A 20846-nucleotide genomic window follows, 5' to 3' on the forward strand; every position below is an offset into this window, starting at 1 on the left:
AGACAGGGGAAGAGGAGGAGCTACAGGAAGCCGCTTCCACCGCCCAGCCTTCTGCTGGCTGACTGCGTGCTCCCTCTAGCCCGGGAGGACCCGGCTGGGGCAGCCCGCTGCCAGGCGGGGGAGTGCCTGCGCCCTCCCCGACCGTGAAGGTGCTTAAGGTGATACACCCAGATCCCCAGAGATCCCAGGCATCCAGACCAGGATGGGGGGCCGGGGGGGGGGGGGGTCAGGGGAAAGGGAGAGACTGCTCTCAGGACTGGTTCTGTCTTCAAAGGAAAATCTGATAATAATGGAAACCTTTTAAAATGCACATATGGGGGGAGGCGATACACAAACATTTATAATAGTGTATGTTACGTTATTGTAAAATTAAATAAAACGCGCGAGTTATTAATTGGATAAAAATCTCATTTTAAAATTTCATATATAATGAATTTTGTACATTTAATAGTATATACTGTATACATGTATCATATGCGTGATTTATACATATATACATTTATATATATTTATACATGTAGGAGTTATTAATTGGATCAAAAAGTAAAAATTTTTAAATGCTTATAATAGTGTATTTATTACATACATACAAAATCAAATAAAGTGTAGAAGTTACTAATTGGACCAAAACGCAATTTTTAAAAAGTCTTACATATAATGAATTTTATACATAAAGAGTACATTATATATGTGTATAAATATATACATAGCCAAATAAAAGGTAGGAGTTATTTACTTAGACCCAAAAATACAATTTTAAAAAGCCATATATGTAATGAACTTTAACCATAAATAGTATATATATAGTGCATATTATATATGTATAATATCAAATAAATGCAATTTCAAAAATTTATACATATGAGTTATATATAACAGTATATTATTACATATTATATACATATAATAAAATGAAGTGTAGGAATTATTAATTGGACAAAAGTGTAATTTTTAAAAGTCACCAGGCATAAGGAATAAGGCAGGGAACTATGTGTGATATATAGACACATATATATGCATGCATATGTATATAATATTATATATGTATATTACAATATACATTACAAGAACAAGGCAGTATAGCATAATGAAAAACTAGTTTCCAAGTCAGAAAAATTTGGGTTCAAGCCCTGCCTGTCACACATAACTGGCTGTGTGACCCTGGGTGAATCACTTAACCTTTCTGTGCCTCCAGGCACTAGGACCAGGAATCTGAATCTTTATTTATTTTTTTTTGGGGAGGGGTCATAGACTTCTTCAGCCATCTGGTGAAGCTCATGGCTCCTTTTTCAGAATTATGTTTTTTAATTGTATCAAATAAAATACAGAGGATGAGAAAGGAAACTAGTTCTATAAATATTTCATTAATATAATTATAAAACAATTTTAAATAAATTCACCAATTTCAGGTTAAAAGGTGCTGACCTGCACCTAAAGAAGGAGCTTCCACATCTGGGAGTTCCATAAGTAAATAGTCCCTAGGAGTCCTTAGGTCCAGTCCGTATCCTAATATTACAATTCAAAGGAATCTGGGAAGACTTACCTGAACTGAGCACAAAAAAGAAAACAGGACTGGAACACTCTACACTAACAATAATAACTATGTAAAGGAAAACAATACTCAAAAACAGCCCAGCTTAGTTTAAATGAAATAAACCATCATTTATTTCATGGAGATAATGAAACATACTCGACTCCTCTCACTGGAGGGGTGGGGGTGGACAAGGGCATAACATTGCATGTGTTGTCCAGAGGGCATTACTTTATTGGTGAGTTTTCCTCAACTGTTTTTCTTTAGGATAAGGAACCAGTGAGGGGTGTGGAGGGGGCATGAGGGAGGGGAGACCATATTAGAAAATGATTGCAGCTTAGAAAAGGAACCAATATTTTTTTTTGTTCAGATCTATAATTTTATCATTAGGGGTTTACCTTCTCTGCTAATTTAGATGCCAACTCCCGTACATTCTAAGAATGGTCTGGGCACTGATAAGTTCTGCCCAAGAACACACAGCTAGTGTTTGTTAAGACTTGACCGTAGAGCTTTACATTTCTAAAGCCAGCTCATTATCTCTCACTTTCCTTTCTCTTATTGTTCCTTCAGGGGTTCCTTCCATTTCTGAGATTTGAATACTCTGTGCATGAGTTGATCAGAATTCATTCTCCCCGGTTGTGGCCCTGGTTATGAGTGGAGGATACACTGGGCACTCCTCTCTCCTCTTCCCTCTTTATTTACACACCTTCTCCCCTAAGCACCATATGACAGATTTCATTTTCATTCCCAGAGCATCTAAAAGGGATTCTGGCAAGAAAGTTAAGTATCTTATTCTCCCTAAAGTCTGGTCTTCCAAAGGTACCTAGCCATTCTTATGTCTTACCTGCCATTTTTTGTTCCTTCCTGCCCGTATGACCTCTCTGAACCTCAGTGACCTCCAACTCCTAGGCTCCTGGGCTCCTATGAACCTTCAGGAAGGCATTCTAAACCACCAACCTGCCTCACACAGTAATCTTTCCTCTTTGCTGCTTATTGGAAGTCCAATATGAACCCTCGGCATTTATAAGCAGCCCAACAAATATTTATTAAAAAAAAAAAAGAAATGCAAAGCCTTTTGTAAATGATGAAGAACTTATTTTTCCTCTTATAAACTCCTTGAAGGCTGGGATTATGTTTTGCTTAATTTTATATCCCAGAAATTCCTAGCATAGCATCTAGCACATAGTAGGAGTCCAGTAAATGAAAGCATAGACCAGTCCAAGGGTGGGGAACCTTCAGAATCCATTGGATTCAGTTAAAGGGCTGTGCTTGAGGACCTAGAGGGCCACAGGTTCCACACTCCTGGACCAGTCCTTGCCCCTTGGGATCTCACACTCTGGTTGGGGAATCAAAAAAAATAACATGATTAGAAAATTACAGCTGGACCATGGCATAGAATCCATCCATGTGCAACAGGAGGTAGCAAGTCAGACATTGGGAGCCGGAAGTGGCCTTAGGGTCCAACCTCCCCTTCTGGGAGCTGAGGGAATTGAGGCAACTCAGAGAAATTAAATGACTCGTCCAAGGTCACACAGATAGTAAGCAACAGAGATAGGATGTGAACCCTCTGCTTCTAAATACAGCAACCTTTTCCTTGTACCACATTGCTTCGGGCTTGGATACTGGAATCGGTAGACCAGTAGTTGAGTCCAAGGTCTACCATTAACTTATTGTGTGACCCTCCTCAAGTCACTGAACCTTTCTTAAACATCTAGTTCCTCGCCTGTAAATCAAGGGGGCTGGACTCTGCTTCCTGCTCTTGTGATTCTGTGTGCGAGGGAGGTGGGGGGTGGAGTGGGGGCGGGGCGGGAGTCCCTTCCGTCTCCCACATACTATGATTCAGAGATCAACGTTGGCTGTGGTGGTCAGAGAAGGCTCCATTTTGAAGGTTGAGGAGGGGGAAAGGCCTCGTTCAATGAGCACAAGTACAGAGGTGGTAAAATTAAGTATATGCAGAAAGGGAGGGGGAAAGAGGGAAAGGGAGGAAGGGAGGAGGGAGAAAGGAGGGAGGTGGATAGATGAAAAGACCGCAATTTAAGCAGGACCATACATCCTGCTCTCTAGCCCCTCTCCCTGTCTGTCTCAGCTCCCCAGCTAGACTGGGAGCTCCCGGTGGGCAGGGATCTGTTACCACCAGAAGCTATTTTTCTTTCCTCCCCGGAACAGGACTCTAGGTGCAGAGGAGGGGCTCAGGAGATCGCTGTCATCCGGAATTGCATCCTGCACTGCCATCCTGCCAGGTCGGTCCAGCCCGAGGAGGCCAGATGTCCCAGAACGAGAAGGAGTCAGGGTGAGGCTGCCCTTCGCTTCCCATCCCCCCATCCCATCCCCTGCCTCTCCCAATTGCCAAGCCCCCCGGCTTAGCCTCCCAGCTCAGACAGAGAAGGCAGGCGCATCTCGCAGACGCCGCGTCTCTCTGCCTGCTCTGCGGGTCTGACGCCCTAGGGGGGCTCGGCTGCCTGACAACAGCATCTGTCGCCCTCTCGGTACCCATCTTGGCCACGTATCCCAGCGCTTTCCTTCCCTCTATCCTTCGGGCAGCCCCAACTCCCGGGAATCCTCCATCAGCATCAGCACCTGTCTCTTCCCTTGGTCATTTTTGGCTGGGATAGAATGTGAGCTGCATCCATCCCAACGGGTCAGGCCCCGTTCCTGAAGCCTACCTAGTGCCAGGGGCCCCTGCAGTATCCATTGGGCCAAACCTATCCTTCCTCTCTTCTCCTTCTCCTCCTCCTTTTCGCCTTCCTCCTCTTCCCCTTCTTCCCCTTCCTCCTCATCTTCCTCTTCCCCCTTTCTCCCTCCTGTTTACTTTCCTCCCCATCCTTTTTATGCCATCCTTTTCTTCCCTTCTTTCCCCTCCTTTTTCCTCTTTTCCTTCCTCCTCTTCTTCTTCCTCCTCCCCTCCTCTTTTATCCCCCTCCTCTTCTTCCCTTATCTCCCTTCTCCTCTCTTCTCTTCCTCCTTTTTCTTTCCTTTCCCTCCCCCTTTCTCCTCTTTATCTCCTTCCTTCTCCTTCTCCTTCCTTTTCCCTCTTCTCCCACCTCCTCTTCCTCCTCTTTATCTTTCTTCCCCTCCTTTTTCCTTTCCTTTTCCTCTTTCTCATCTCCCCTTCTTCTTCATCTTCCCCCTCTTCCTTTCCTTTCCCTCCTTTTCCCATCTCCCCTTTCTCCTCTTTATCTCCCTCTCCTCCTCCCGTCTCCCTCCTCTCATCTCTCTTCCCTCTTCTTCACTCCCTCCCCCTCCCGTCTCCCTTTCCTCCTCTTCTCTCCCTTCCTCCCCCTCCTTCCCTGTCCCTTTCCTCCCTCCCTCCCTCCTCCCTCCCTGCCCTCCCGCCCCCCCCCCCCGCCCCGCTTCTTCGCTGCGATGTTCTAAAGCGCCAGCCTCCCGGGTAGGCGGGCTAGCGGGGTGCTCCTCCCAGATGCCGGGCTCCCCCAATGCACATCTCGCGCTGCCTCCTTCTGACCCTCTCCGCCCTGCTGCTTCCAGGTCACCCGCTGAGAATCGAAACCGTGAGGAGCTTTCCATGCCTGCGGAGCCCGCCACCTCCACTGGGCCCAGCCAGATGGCGGACCCACCTCCGCCTTCGTCGCCTCCCCCCCCCATCCTGGTGTCGGTGGCCACGGCTTCCACCTGGTCCTTCCCCGCCGACCCGGTGACTCCCAGCCAGCCCGAAGCCAGCACCAGCGGCGGCACCAAAGCCCGCGCCGGCTCCATGGAGGTGAGGGCGGGGGCAGGGACCTGGGGCCAGGTAACTTACCTGGAGGGTGGGGACCTGGGAGGCAAGAAGGGAAGGAATTCGCCTTGATGAAGCACCTACTATATACCAGGCGCTTTACAGAGAGCATGGCATTTAACCACGCTAATGATGATAGCTAGCGTTTGTATAGCATCTGTTGTGGGCCAGGCCCTGTGCTAAGGACTTTACGAATATTGGCTTATTTAATGGTAAGAATAAAAATACCCAGCATGCCTATGGCATCTGCTGTGTCCCAGGCACTGTACTGAATGCTCTGCAAATATCTCAGTTGAGCTTCACAACCACTGTAGGAGGTAGAAGGTATTATTAGCACCCCCTTTTTACTGATAAGGCAACTGAGGCAGACAGAGTTAAGTGACTTGCCCTAGGTCACTCAGCTAGTCCAAGGATTTGAACTAACAACAACAATAACATGTATGTAACAGTTACTGTGTGCCAGATACTGTACTAAGTGCTTTACAGTTATTATTTCATATAGTAGTAATCACTAGCATTTAAATAATATCTATTATGTGCCAAGAGTTATACTAAGTGCTTTACAATTATTATCTCATTTGTTTCACCCTGGAAAAAGCCCTGGGAGGTAGGTGCTATTATCATCCCCACTTTAGAGATGAGAAAACTGAGGCAAACAGCTGAAGTCACTTACCCAGGGTCATACAGCTAGTAGGTGTCCAAGGTAGAATTTGAACTCAAGTCTTCCTGACTCCATGGGCAACCAGGTGGTACAGTGGATAGAGTGCTGGGATGGAGTCAGGAAAACTCATCTTTCTGAGTTCAAATCTGGCCTAAGTCACTTCACCCTGTTTGCCTCAGTTTCCTCATCTGTAAAATGAGCTGGAGAATGAAATGGCAAGCCACTCCCATATCTCTGCCAAGAGAAACTCAGATGGGGTCACGACAGTCAGACAGGACTGAAAAGTGACTAAACAACTTCTGGACTCCAAGTCTGGTGCTCTCTGTTCACCTCCCTAGCTGCTTTTAGGAACTAGGAAGGGAAGAGCCCTGGTCTAAGGCTTAGGGAATGGTAAGATCATCGATGCAGGACTGGAAGGAACTTCCGAGTCCTGCCAATTAAAACCACTTTATTTTACCCCTGAAGAAAACTCGTCCTGGAGAGGTTAAGGGACTTGCCCAATTGGGCTCACAGAAGTGAGCAGCAGAGGTAAGATTTGAACCCAGGCCTTCTGACTTTGGAGTCTGTTCTCCCTTAACTGGCCCAGGAGATCCGAGTTTTCATCTTGAATCTGTCCTGTCCTAGCTTTGTGACCTTGGGACTCAGTTTCTCTCTCTGTCAAATGAGGGGGCTGGAGTTGGACTTGATCTCTAAAAGAGCCTAGAAATTTTTCTGTAAATTTAGTAAGGCATCCAGGTTACTTTATGGCAGGGACTGGAGGTTAGGTCCCAGTACCAATCAGTTATCAAACTATGTTTCAGGCACTGGATGTAGAAATGGAACACAGCCCCAGCTCTCTGAGCTTACGTTATGGGGGGAACAAACTAGAGAAAACATACATCTATATAGGCATATACCAAACAGGTACAAGGTACCTCAGTGGGGAAGGTACCAGGAGCCTTGGGGACCCCAGGACTTGAGCTGAATCTTGAAGGAAGCCAGGAATTACAAGAAGTATGAATGAGGAAGGAATGCATTCTGATATTGGGGAGAGACCATGCAAAGACACTGAGGTAGGAGATGAGCCTTAGGTGTGAGGAACAGCCAGGCCAGTTTGGCTATTACTGTAGAGTGTGTGGGTTGGTAATAATGTATAATGAGGCAGGAAAGATAGGAGCCAGCTAGCAGAGAGCTTTAAATGCTAAATAGAGACTTATATTTTATCCTGGAAGTAATAGGAACCCTCTAGGGTTTTTTTTTTAGTTGGGGGTGAGGAGAGGAATCAATTTGAGAAGGGAGACATTTGAGGCATGCAGATCAATTAGGATGCTATAGCAGTGACCCAGGTTAGAGGTGATGAGGCCTGCCCTAGCGTGGTGATGATTGTGTAAGTGGAGAGAAAGGGAGAAATATTCAGGAAGTAGAAAGGGCAAGATTGGTTAACTATTTATTTATGGTGGTGAGTGGGTGAGAGTGAGGAAGGCACCAAAGTCGTGAGCTTGGAAGGATAGTGATATACTCCACAAAAAACCAGGGAAGGCCAGAAGAAGGATGGATTGTGGGGGGAAAGATGTTTTCTGCTTTAGACACATTGAGTTTGAGATGCCGATGGGACATCCACTTAGAAATGTCTGGATGTGACTTTACCTCAGGAGAGAGCCTGGAGCTGGCTAGCTGAATAAATCTGAATAAATGGGATAATTGAACATGTAGAAACAAGAGAGAGTGTGAAGAGAGAAGAAGGCCCAGGATAGAGCCCGGGGGTGGGGGACATCCACATTTAGGACCAGGATTCATGAGGCTCATAGTCCAGCAAAGGAGGCTGAGAAGAAATGGTCAGAGAAGTAGGGGAAGAGAAAGGAGAGGGAGACAGAGCCATGAGGGAGACAAACAGACAGGAGAAGAGACCGGGGGTGGGGGGTGGAGAGAAGAGGGGAGAAGAGGTAAAGAAGAGAGAGACAGAAACACAGAGACAAGAGACAGAGAGAGGGGAAACATTAGGGGAGGGAAGGGGAAAGAGCAGTATTGGGAACACCCAGAGAGTATAGAGAATTGAGGAAGAAAACATGATCGAGGGTATCAGATGCTTTCCTGAGGTCAAGAGGAATGAAAATCAAGAAAAGGCCGTTAGATTTAGCAATAAACCTAACCTCTGTATTTTCCCCCACCCCCATACTCACTGCATTGACAGTGTGGATACATTTCTACTACTGTTATTTCTCAAGAGAAATTACAGGCTCTCAGTATATTAGATCTGGAAGGCAAATCATCTAATTCAACCCCTTCATTTTCCAACTTGGGAAACTTGAGTCTGAGGGAAGTTAAATGGTCTGTCCAAGGTCACACAACTCGTAAGTGTCAGAGGGACAGCAAGGTACTGGTAAATGTTTAACAACAAGCTCTCCCCCTCCCCAACCTACACACAACAGACTTTTAAGTTTAATATGCATTATTAACATTTTCTCCATCACTTTCTGAAGTCTAGAACAGGGGTGGGGACTCTAGGCCACAGGTTCCCCATCCCTGGTCTAGACAGTCAACCAAACAACACATGTAGCCCTGATCTGTAGCATTTGCTGAATTTTTAAGTCTAGAAAATCAAACAATAAATCAAGCCCCAATTTGTAGCACTTCCTGATTTTTAAGTCTAAAAATAATCGAACAACAGATCAGCATTTCCTGATTTCTACAGCATAAATGTTCACACTGAAAATTTAACAGCTGGCTCACTAGAGTTGGTTTGAGCTGCCTCCAGACTGGATTCCTAGTCCCATGTTCTTTACAGTGTTCCTTATCAGGACGTGAAAGGACTACCCACGAATTCCCTTCAGGAGTGTATAGAGTTAATTTCTAAAACATTCTGCCTAGTTGCTCTCCATCTCTCAAATAAAAGGAGAGAAGCATAAATTGTACAGTAGGAACAGTTTAAGTTAGCTATAACCAATGATCCCAGCATTCTAGATTTAGGGGTAAAGGGGGGGAAGGGAAAGGAATAAGTATCTATGAATTGCCTCCTTGGACCAGGCACTGTGCTAAGATCTTTGCACATATTATCTCGTTTGATGATAGCTCTGGAAGGGACCAATCCCCTGGTTTCGTGAAGGAGGAAATGGGCCAAGGTAGGTGAGGAGACTCAATTCAGGCCATACAAGGAGTAAGAGAGTTACAGTTTGAGCCTGGGTCCTCTCGCTTCAAATTCAGCCATCTTTCCTATGGAATCTCCTTGGTTGCATCTCTCAGGGGTACTGAAAATAGAAACCATCAGGTGGTAAAGACTGATGGCTGTGAGTGAGAAGGCCTGGGTTCCAATCCCACCTCTGACCTTGGACAAACCACTTTTCCTCTTGGTTCTCCATTTCCCTCTCTCTACAATGAGGGGGTTGGACTACCTTGCCTTGGCAGTCCTGTGATCCTTATGAGCTCCCCATCTAGTCCTGCCTGGTTGAGGGTGTGACCCTGGGGCTTGGGGAGCGCATGGCCTCTGGCGTCTCTTATGGCTCTTTGATGTTCTCCCCATCTAGGCCATAAGCGAGGAGTTTTGCTTCCTGCTATGTCACAGCTGTAAATCAGAATCCAAATGTCCCAAACTCTTATCCTGCTTACACACCATCTGCTCTAAGTGCTTGGAGAGCCACGAGCCGACCGGGCAGTGCCCTGTCTGCCAGGACTCCCACACCCAAGAGACCAATCTGCACTCCATGGACAACCTCTTCTTCGAGAGCCTGCAGCGACGGATTTCTGTCTACCAAAACATCATCCAGGGTGGGTCCGGAGCCTCTTGTAACCGCTGCAGGGAACCCGCTGATTTCTGGTGTTTCGAGTGTGAGCAGCTTATCTGTACCAGGTGCTTCGAAGCCCACCAGTGGTTTGTGAAGCATGAGGCGAGGGCCGTGGAGGAGCTGAGAAAAGAATCTGCCAAGGATTTCCTAGACGGCACACGTAAATCCAACAACCTCTTCTGCCCCAACCCTACCCATCGGACTCCATCCCTTACCAGGTAAGCTCCCAAGGATTCCAAGGTCAGGAGCCAAGCCACAACTCATGGGCTCACAGATAGTTAGAGCTGGGTTTTAGAGATGGAGAGGACCTCGGGAGCTACTTACTCCAAGCCTCTCATTTTACACATGAGGAAACTGAGTCCTAGAGAGATTAGGAGACTTATGTGAATGAGACATGTTATCCACCTCCAGGAAAATGAACTGATGGACTCAGAGGCCTTATGGAACCTAATTTTCTTCTATTTCTTTCTTTTTCTTGGAACATGACTAATAAGGAAATTTGTTTTGCATGTCTGTACATATTTGTAATGGTTATTATTTTTCTTGCCTTTTCAGTGGGGGAAAGGGAAGAGAGAAAATTTGAAACTGAAAATGAAGTATTGAATTAAAGCTGAGAGAGTGAGAGAGAGAGAAGGAGAGAGAGAGAGACAGAGAGAGAGAGATATTTATTTGATGTCTGGCTGACCTTGGAAAGCTATCTGAGGTCCCAACAGAGGAGTACCCTCAAAACGAGGAAAACATAGCTTCCCTCTGCCTGCCCAACCACAGTGATTATTATTTGAATTGGTGAGAAAAGACAAGATAACAAATTAACTTGGAATTTTGGGAAAAGAATCCCAGATGATAGGCTCATAGATTTAGGGCTGAAAAAGAGCTTTTGCTTGATCTAGCACATCTCTCTCATTTTACAGTTGAGGAGACTGAGGCCCAGAGAAGGGAAGAAACTTGAGCCAAGGTCATACAAGGTCAGAGTTTCCAGTTCTGCCTCTGACACTTACTACTGGCGTGACCTTGGGCAAATCTCTTCCCTTCCCTGGGTCTTGGTTTCCTCAAAGGAGGGGATTGGACTAGGTGTACTCTGAAGTCCTTATTGTCAATCACTGCTCTTATGACTCCTCCCCAGCGTCATCTGTGCCCACATGTATAGAGTCTCCACCCTCCAATGAGAGACAGCTGGTTTTGTAGAAAGCCTGGACATGAGGACAGAAGGATCTAGGTCTGAAATCCAGCTCTGCCATTGGGGCAGATCCCATAGCTTCTCTGATCCTCAGTTTCTCCCTCTGTAAAAAGAGGAGATTGCAAAGGGTGGTCACTAAGGTCTCTACTATGCTATTTGGAAATCTTGTGTGACCACTAAGTCACTTCTCTGAGCTTCAGTTTCCCCAGATGTTTATAAAATGAGGGAGTTATACTGCTCTCCTCCTTGCCCCTAGGTCCTTTCCAGCTTCAGAGCTAAGGTCAATCCCGCTACTGTTCCCGCAATTACAAGTAGCCTCCATGGTAGGTGAGACCCCAGAACGACCTGCATAGACTTCATCTCATCCAACCCCTTTGTTTAACAGGAGGCAGTGGAAGGTCAAGTGAGAAGAAAGTGGCCCAAGACCACTCAGTGAATTCCTAAAAATCCCTTTCACCTGAATAGTGTCTATGCTTTTAGAATGCTTGGAGGGGAAGTAGCTAGGTGTGATCATTGTTATTTTAAAAATAAAAATGACGTTGTTTTCATTAGTTGACCAACACATTCCGTGCACTGTGTCCCACACAGGTACTGTAAAAACAAAAATCTGTTACTTCTCTTGTGTGGACACACCCCAAAGCCACACATGCCCCACCTCAGTTGTAAATAAATGGTGGACCACATACCTGGTCCAGTGTTGCTCCCCTTGGGAATGAGAGCGGAGCTAGGCTGGGCTTTCCCGGAGGGCCTGTGTACTGCTAATTTGATATTTGCCTTTCATGATAATTTCACTTACAGCCAGACAGAATAAGGAGGCAAATATGTTTGATTTGGAGTTTAAGGACCTGGATTCAAATACCAACCTTGACAGCTTTCTACCTGGGTGAACTTGGATTAATTACTTAAATTCTCTGGGCCTCAGTTTCCAAAACGAATGGGGTTGGATTAGGTGGCCCCTGAAATCTCGTCTCTCTCAAGATCTGTGACCTTATTTATGAGACTGAGCTGGTTTTTGCTTTTCTTTGTATCCCCAATACTTAGCGCTATATTTGGAACACAGTAAGGGCCTAATGAATGCTTGTTGACTTGAGAGACTTATCTGAGGTCACACTTGGGAAACAAGGAATGGAGTGAGGCCGTCAGAGTATGCTTAGTAGCCCACTACCTCTGTCTTCTTCCTGGGCAACAGGTGTTGACACACAAGTTTCAACAATCATTTTGGTCATCTTTTGTTCTTATCACTATAGGATTTAGCCAAATGTCTCAGGAAGGGGTTCTTTCCTGAAACTTTTGGATATATTATACAATCAACTCCTTCATCTGCCTCTATAGGGAGAACCACGCTTCTGTTGTCTGTTCCATATCAGCTCTTTGAAGTCAGGGATATGTTATGATATGAAGGATATACAGTTAGCATCCCCCACTGGTGGTCTTTGTGCTATAAATTCTCCCGCTATAGCTATCTCCTCTAAATCTCCAGGAGTACTCCTATGTAAATACTAATGCCCCAGAGTAGATCTAGGGAAACAGATAGTAGAGTATGACAGCCCCTGTCCTCAAGGATCTCACATAGAACTCTCATGTAACAAAAAACAGTCAAGTGATACAACACCCACGTTGAAGGTCTGTGTAAGACTCTACACCTACAGTTCGGCCGTCACCTCTTTACCCCTTCGTCATCGTTCAGTCCTTTTCCACAAGAGTGGTCATTGCATTTGATCTGAAATTGGATACTTCCGATTGTTTTTTCATGATGAAAATAATCTTTTGATATTTCATCCTCTTGTCTCTTTCTCTTTGTACTTCCTGTAACATCTCCCCATGTTTCTAAGATGTTTGTTGTTTCATGCAGCACAATAATATTTTACTACATTCATACACCACAATTTGTGTAGCCATCCTCCAGGTGATGGGCACTCACTTTGTTCCCAGTTCTTTACTCTTGCAAAAAGAAGACAGTATTGCTATGAATACTTTGGTGTGTCTGGGGCCTTCCTTTCTGTCAGTCTCTTTGTGTTCTGTACACAGTAATGGGCTCACTAGGTCAAAGGGTATAAATAGTTTCGTAATCTTTCTCCCATATTTCCAAATCATTTTCTAGAACAGTAGAAACCAACTCACAGCTTATTCATTTGGTGTGTTAGGGTGCCTGACTTCCCACAGACCCAACAGTGTTGACTTTTTCCGTATAATTTTTGCCAGTTTGATGAGGTGAAACCTCAGAGTGGCTTTAAATTTCCCTAACAAAAGTGTTTTGGAGAATTTTTTTCCCATAGGGTTGCTGATAGCTTTGCCTTCATGTGAAAACTGATACTTTGACGATTTATCTTTTGAGAAATACCTCTTATTCATGTGTGGATGTATTTGTGTCAATTCTTTATACAGTTTTAATAGTATACTTTATGAAAATAACTCAATGCAGAGATTTCCCCCCTGCTAGATGGTTTCTTTTAGTTGCATTGCTTTCATTCATGTAACATCTTTTTAATTTTATATGATCAAGATTGTTTATTCAGTCTTTTGGAGTCTTCATTATTCATTGGTTATGAATTCTTCTCATAACCAGAGATTTGAAAGGCACCTCCTTCTGCCCTCTCATTTTTTTTTTAACGATATGACTTTTTACACTTAATTCACTTTCTGTTTGGAGTTGATGATGATGATGATACATGTTGTAAGATTCTGTCTAACCCTACTTTACACCAAACTGCCTTCTGGTTTTCCCAGCGGTCTTTTCAATAGAGGGCTTTCCCCCACTAGTTTGTGTTTGCGTTTCACAGAATCATAGAACTTGAGAGTCAGAAGGGGTCTCAGGAACTAGTGGAGTGGAGATCCCCACCTCTCAAGGAGTCCCATTCTACTTGCGGAGTTCTCATTCTTAGAAAGTTTGTTTTCCCTCAAGAATCAAACCTAAATTTGCCTCTTGGAACTTGTATTCTGTGCTCAGGGGCCACAAGTTGACTTCATTAAACGTTAAGCTAGTATATTCACTTTCTTCTAGGTCATACTTCTCTAATCTGTTTTACACAATGTACTTTTCTCGTCTGTTTCATTTAAATATACTTTTCTGTTCTGTGACCAGTACCAAAACTTTTTGATGATGATTTTTTTGGGGGTAATATAGTTTGAGATCTGGTAATACTTGACCTCCTTCAGCAGAGGGTTTTAACCTGGGGTTGGTAAACTTGCTGGTTTTTAAAAAATATTTTCATAGCCATATTTTATCATAATTGGTTTCCTTTGTAATCCGATGTATTTTATTTTGTATATATAAAAACATTATTCTGAGAAGAGGTCCATAGGCTTCACCAGACTGCCAGAGGGGTCCAGGACACAGAAAAGGTGAGAGACTGTACTTTAGTGGATAAAATCTCTGCCTTGGAGTCAGGAAAACCTGGGTAGGCTGGAAGCTTCTTGAGGGCAGGCACTATCTTTTGCCTTTCTTTGTATCTCCAGCACTTAGCAAAGTGCTCGGTACTGGTAGGTACTTAATAATTGCTTGTTGCCTGACTTACTAATGATATGAATAGGGGCATGCCACTTTTCTCTGAATCCGTTTCCTCATCTCTAATTCCCATTCTTAAAAACCACAGAATTAAAAGCACAACAAAAGAGAGTAATGAAACCCATAAAATCCAGCCGTCAGCTGATGGAGAACTAACTAAAGGTGGGGAAACCAGCTCAGTCTGGTTTTATCTGATGTCATCTATTCAAAGTCACCCTGGAGTCCACAGAAGTGTGCACCCTTGACCATTGTTATCGTATATGAAACCGTATCCCAAAAGAATCCTTGTCCCAAGTAATTTGCATGACACTATTCCTTGGAGCAGGAACCCCTCCCCTCTATGGTATCCCCACCCAATAGTGACCTAGGACCTCCTTAAAGTCCTCCGCTATAAGGAAACGCTTTCCCCTAGATTCTGTTGTTGGGACATTGTTAGGAAATTCTCAAGCCTCATCCTTCTGGATCTCTCTGCAGCACTTGGTCACCTTCTCCTCCTCGACATTCTCTCCTCTGCAGAATTCCATGACATAATTCTCTGCAGGTCCTTCTCCCACCTGTCTGACCCCTTCTTAGAGGCTTTTGCTGGTCCTCCATCACTGTAATGCCCACTGAAGGTGGGTGTGCCCCAAGACTCTGTGCCAGGCCCTCATCTCTTCTTGATCGATACCATCGCCCTTGGTGATCTCTTGAACTCCCATTGGTTCCATTTTCATCATTATTTCCAGCCCTAATGTCTGCTGAGCTGCACTCATGCATTTCCAAGTGCTTCTTGGACATCTTGGACTGGATGTCCCATAGGCACCTTGAACTCAGCATGCCTAAAACAAAACTCATTATCTTTCCCCCTACACCCTCCCCGCTTCTGCACTTCCTTGTTACTGCTGAGCCCACCACCACCCTTTCAGTTGCCCAGGCTTTGTCAACCTCCAGCTCATCCTTGATTTCTCACTCTCAGTCATCCCACATATCCAGTCCACTGCCAAATCTTACCATTTCTACCTTCATAATATCGCTTGGATATGTCCCCTTCTCTCCACACACACAGCTACAACCCTAGTCCAGACCCTCATCACCTCTTACCTGGACGATTACAATAGTCTTCCAACTGGTCTCCCAGCCTCAAGTCTTCCCCCACTCTAATTTTTTCCCCTCAATTATAAGGTTTGACCATGTCACTCCCTTGCTCAGTGACCTCCGGTGACTCCCTATTGCCTCCAGGAAATCCTCCTTTAGCATTCACAGCTATAACCTGATCCCTTCCTACCTTTCCAATCTTCTTCTACTTTGCTCCCCTCCCACAAACTGATCCAGCTACCTGCAGTTCCCCAAATTCCATCTCCCTTTTCTATGCCTTCACATTGGGTATCCCCCATTCAGGCATCAGTACTTTGCCCGCTGACCTCTGCCTCTTAGTATTGCCAGTGTCTTCAAGAGACAGCTCAGATTCCTCCTTGTACTTTGATGGGAGGCCCTTCTGGCCCCCCTCTCACTTCCCCTTCCATTTGAGCATCATCTCCCCCATATATATCTTATATGTACTTCGTTATTTGTCCATTGTCTTCCCCATTCCTTGAGGGCAAGGACAAGATATGGAAGCTGTAAGCCCTGGGCTTGGAGTCAAAAGACGTGGATTTGAATACAGACCCTCCTACTTTCTTCCTTGGGTTGTGACCTTCAGCAAATTACTACACTTCTTGGGGCCCAAGTTCTTTATTTATAAAATAATAGCCTTTTCTATCCTACGAATGGATCTCCAGGGTTCATTCCAACCCTACATCTTTCTTTGTATTTCCAGTGCCGAGCATAATGCCTGGCATACAGTAAGTGCTTAACAGGTGCTTCTTCACTGACTTACTTTCTACTGAGCAAAATCTGCCTCTCACCTATTGTTCTTTTTATCTTCTGGACCAGACAAGTCCAACCTTTTTCCAAATGCCAGCCCTTCAGATATTTCCGTACAATTCTAGGCTTAAAAGATGTAGGGTTGGAATGAACCCTGGAGATCCATTCGTAGGATAGAAAAGGCTATTATTTTATAAATAAAGAACTTGGGCCCCAAGAAGTGTAGTAATTTGCTGACGGTCACAACCCAAGGAAGAAAGTAGGAGGGTCTGTATTCAAATCCACGTCTTTTGACTCCAAGCGCAGGGCTTACAGCTTCCATATCTTGTCTCTAGTCCCTGACCTGTCTTGCCCAGCCTTCTCCAGCTGTGATCTCTCTTGTTAGTGTTGTTCTGAAGAGATGGTTTTCAGAGTATCCCAGTCGTGCTTTCACCAGGGCAGAGTTTAGTGGGACTTGTTGAATGTACAGATACGGGTTCGGGTCGTTGACCTCTGAAGTCCCTTCATGTTAGGATTCTGGGATTCTCTCTTTTTGGGTGCTGTGCTTTTATAAATGTAGCCTGGGGAATCCGTTTCCCTGGCTGCCATAATAATAACGATAATAAACATTTATATAGTGCTGACTTTGTGCCAGATACAGTGCTGTTTCGCAAATATCATCTCATTTGATTCTCATAATTTATTATTCTTGTTGAGGAATATATTTTTAATCTGTTTTTATTTTAAATTTGAAAACTAAAACTTAAATACATAATAAGAAAAAAACAAATAAACTTAAATATAAAATAAGAAAAGAAAAAACATGCCATGTGCACAGCAGAACGTGAGAGGGTTCGAAATATATATTAATTAAGTGTAGATATGTTTATAGATAGGTATATACATACACATATACATATATACACATACATGCATGTATAAACATACTTTCCTTAACAGATTCTGCTCCTAATCTTTCCTTTTATGTTTGTGTGTATCTCTTATTTCCTATCCCTCCTGACTCCTCTACTTTACTTCTACTCGCTACCTTGCCCTCCTAGTACTTAACCTACTCCCCCACCAATGATCCCTCCCTTATTGTCACATTTCCATAAATCTAAACACCCTTTTATAAGCCCCTTTGACAAATTCCCTCACCCTCCCCTCTAAAGATCCCTCCCTTATCCTCCCAAGAACCCCTCCCTTATCATCCCATTCCTGTTCATCTAAACACCCTTCTCTACCTCCTCCTTAACCTGTTCCCTCACCATCCCCTCTAGAGATCCCTCCCTTATCCTCTCCCTCCTCCCTATCCCCTGAGAGTTTTATTTCATTCTGAATTTAGAAGACTTCCATACTCTTCTAGATATATGTGTATTATTCCCTCTTGAACCCATTCCCAATGAAAGTAGGTTTCCAGAACTAACAGCCCACCTCCCTCATCTAATTCCTCTGTATCATTTCTTCCTCTCGCACCTCATTTGTATAAAATAATTACTCTTTTTAACTGTTCCTGAATGTTTTACTTTTTGAAATCATATCATGCTCAGGTCTGCCCCAATCTTTCTTATGAACTACCCAATTACTAATAAGTCTTAGACACACGTTTTATATTTTACATATGACATACATAAAAGGTAAACAGTGTGTCCTTATTGAGTCCCTCATAATTAGTCGTTGGTATGTACCTTATGTTTCTCTTGGCTCTGTGTGTCAAATCTTCTATTAAGTTCAGGGTTTTGGTTTTTTGCTTGTGTTTTTTAACAAAGTCCTGAAAGTCTCACAGTTCATTAAATGTCCATTTTTTTTTTCATTCACAATTATGCTTAGCTTTGCTGGGTGTGATCTTTTCATCCAGAAGGCCAGTTCTTTTGCTCTTTGATACATAGGGTTCCAAAACCTGCGTTCTTTTAGTGTTGCCATAGCTAGGTCTCGTGTGATTATAATCGTGGAACTACCATATGTAAATTTTTGCTGTCGTTGTTGCTCATAATATTTTATCCTTGAGCTGGGAGTTTTGGAATTTGACTGTAATATTCCTGTGGGTTTTCCTCATAAGATCTCTTTCTGGTAGTTACCAGTAGAATTTTTCTATTTCTGCTTTCCCGTCTTGTTCTAATGCTTCAGGACAATTTTCTTTTTTCTTTTTTTTCCTTTTTCTTTTTTTTTATTAATTTATTTTGATTTATCAACAATCACTTCCCTATTCTTTTGAGTTGAAAATTTTTCTCCGCCTTCCTCCCCCCTAGCCTCCCCAAGACGGCGCACGATCTGATACAGGCTTTACGTTTACATTCCTATTAAACATATTTTCACATTAGTGAAGTTGTAAGTAAAAATTAAAACCAATAGGAGGAACCACCAGAAAGATGAAACAAAACTCAACAGAAGGTAAAATAAGTGATAGCAATTCGACTTCCATAGTTCTTTCTTTGGATGTGGACAGCATTTTCCATCACGAAGCCTCTGGAGATGTCTTAGATCCTTGTAATGTTGAGAAGGGTTCAGTTTAACAAATATTAGTCATTGCATAACGTGGCTGTTATTGTGTACAAAGTTCTCTTGGTTCTGCTCACTTCACTCAGCATCAGACCATATAAGTCTTTCCAGGTTTTTCTGAAGTCAGCCTGTTCATCATTTCTTATAGCACAATAGTATTCCATTACATTCATATACCACAACTTGCTCAGCCATTCCCCAATTGATGGGCATTCTCTCAATTTCCAATTCTTTGTCACCACAAAAAGAGCTGCTATGAATATTTTTGTACATGTGGGTCCTTTTCCCATTTGTATGATCATTTTGGGATATAGCCCTAGGAGTGCTATTGCTGGATTAAAGGGTATGCACATTTTTGTAGCCCTTTGGACATAGTTCCAAATTGCTCTCCAAAATAGTTGGATCATTTCATAACTCCACCAACAATGTATTAGTGTTCCAATTTTCCCACTTCTCTCCAACATTTATCATTTTCTTCAGGGCAATTTTCTTTAATTATTTCTTGTATTACTGTATCAAGATTCTCTTTTTTGATCATAAATTTCAGGTAGTCCGGTTATTCTTATGTTTTCTCTTCTTGATCTGTTCCCCTGATCAGTTGTTTTTCTAATGAGATGTTTCACATTCTCTTCTGTCTTTTCATTCTTTACATTTTGTTTGATTATTTCTTGATCTCTTATAACTTCACTGGTTTCTCCTTTCCTAATTTTGATTTTCAAGGAGTCATTTTCTTCCTTAAGTTGATAGCACCTTCTTTTGGCTAGCATCAGTCTTCAAGATACGGTTCAAGCCTTTGATATCCTCCCCTCTTCCAAATATTTTGTAGATTAATTGTTGTGTGCCCCCAAATTGTGTTACTTCCAACATGGATGTTTACTTTCTTTCCCGCTTTATTCCAGCTGTTCTTTCCATCTTTGTTTTCTCTAGTGTCATTTCAAATTTTCCAAAGGAAACCAATTATATTGAAGTAGTTATAGAAATATTTATTAGAAAGTTCAGGGGCAGCTAGGTGGTGCAGTGGGTAGAGCACCGGCACCGGATTCAGGAGGACCTGTGTTCCAATCTGACCTCAGACACATAACATTTACTAGCTATGTGACCCTGGGCAAGTCACTTAACCCCACTGCCTAGCCAAAAAACAAAAAAACAAAGGAAGTTCAAGAACCCCATGTTAAGAACCTCTAGTCTATAGTGATATTGGCTCTTTTTTCCATTTCCCAACTTGTGAGACTTAACAAGCTTGCTTAACAAGTGAGGTCCAGTTGGAAGTACCTATATTGAATGCCAAATCTGCTAATTTTTGTTCTTTGGTATGATATGATGTTTAATATGATTAATATGATCAATTGATTTTGATCTTTGTGCTAACAAGTCATTGATCTAGCTGTACATGGGCAGCTGACACAGAAGCAACTCATCAGTAATTAATTATTTCTAGCAGTTAAAATGTAATCATTTTCATTTTTTATGATGTTATTTGATGCTTGACACATCTAACACCACCCAGTTTACCAGCTCTCTTCTTGAAGAAAATATTCATGATATATCAATTCTGAAACCAATTTGAAATTATGTGACGTAAGTGACCAAAGTATCCTTGCCCTTTGACTTAGAAATTCCGCTGTTAGGAATATGGCACAGGGAAGTCAGTGATTAAAGAAAGGTCCCCAAAGGCCCTCTACACTGCACAAATATTTATAGCAGCACTTTTTATCATGGCAAAGAGCTGGAAACAAAGTAGATGCCCACAGGTTAGGAATGGCTGAACAAATTATGGCAAGTGAATGCAATAGAGTATTACCGTGCTTTTAAGAAATGCTAATTGTAATACATACAGAGGCACTTGAAAAGACTCATACAAACTGATACAAACTGAAGTAAGTCAAACTAGGAAAACAGTGTATACAGTGACTCCAACAATGTAATGAAATGAACAACAGTAAAATAATAGGAACTGAATGTTGTGACACCATAATGACCCAGCTGGTCCCAAAGAAGTGACATGAGAAGGGACTTTTCTTCGCTTTGCGGGTGTGGAACATGGCATATAATATCAGACTTTTTCTAGATATTGATTGGTTTGAATTAATTGGGATTTTCCCCCATTTAAAAAATCTTCGTTATAAATGATAGCTCTCTCAAAGAGATTGGGGTGAAGAAT

The 20846-nt window shown here is 43.1% G+C and overlaps 1 protein-coding gene across 7 annotated transcripts in view; it reads left to right on the top strand.

Moving 5' to 3' along the window:
• The first annotated feature begins 3349 nt into the window (after window positions 1-3349).
• The window catches only part of PML (PML nuclear body scaffold), a 50765-nt gene continuing 33268 nt past the window's right edge, over window positions 3350-20846 (top strand). For 4 of the 7 annotated variants that reach the window (XM_020994719.2, XM_078150799.1, XM_078150800.1 and 1 more), the window contains exons 1-4: window positions 3353-3464; window positions 3698-3821; window positions 5018-5249; window positions 9426-9901. In XM_020994719.2, coding sequence (XP_020850378.1) covers window positions 3796-3821; window positions 5018-5249; window positions 9426-9901 — 734 coding nt within the window. In that variant the 5' untranslated portion in view covers window positions 3353-3464; window positions 3698-3795. Of the gene's footprint in view, window positions 3465-3697; window positions 3822-5017; window positions 5250-9425; window positions 9902-20846 lie in introns of all 7 variants that reach the window. The other 3 variants (XM_020994716.2, XM_020994722.2, XM_020994721.2) reach the window with 3 other exon arrangements.

Source organism: Phascolarctos cinereus, unplaced genomic scaffold (assembly GCF_003287225.1).
Source record: "Phascolarctos cinereus isolate Bilbo 61053 unplaced genomic scaffold, phaCin_HiC Scaffold_3;HRSCAF=262, whole genome shotgun sequence".
Classification (NCBI taxonomy): Eukaryota; Metazoa; Chordata; class Mammalia; order Diprotodontia; family Phascolarctidae; genus Phascolarctos; species Phascolarctos cinereus.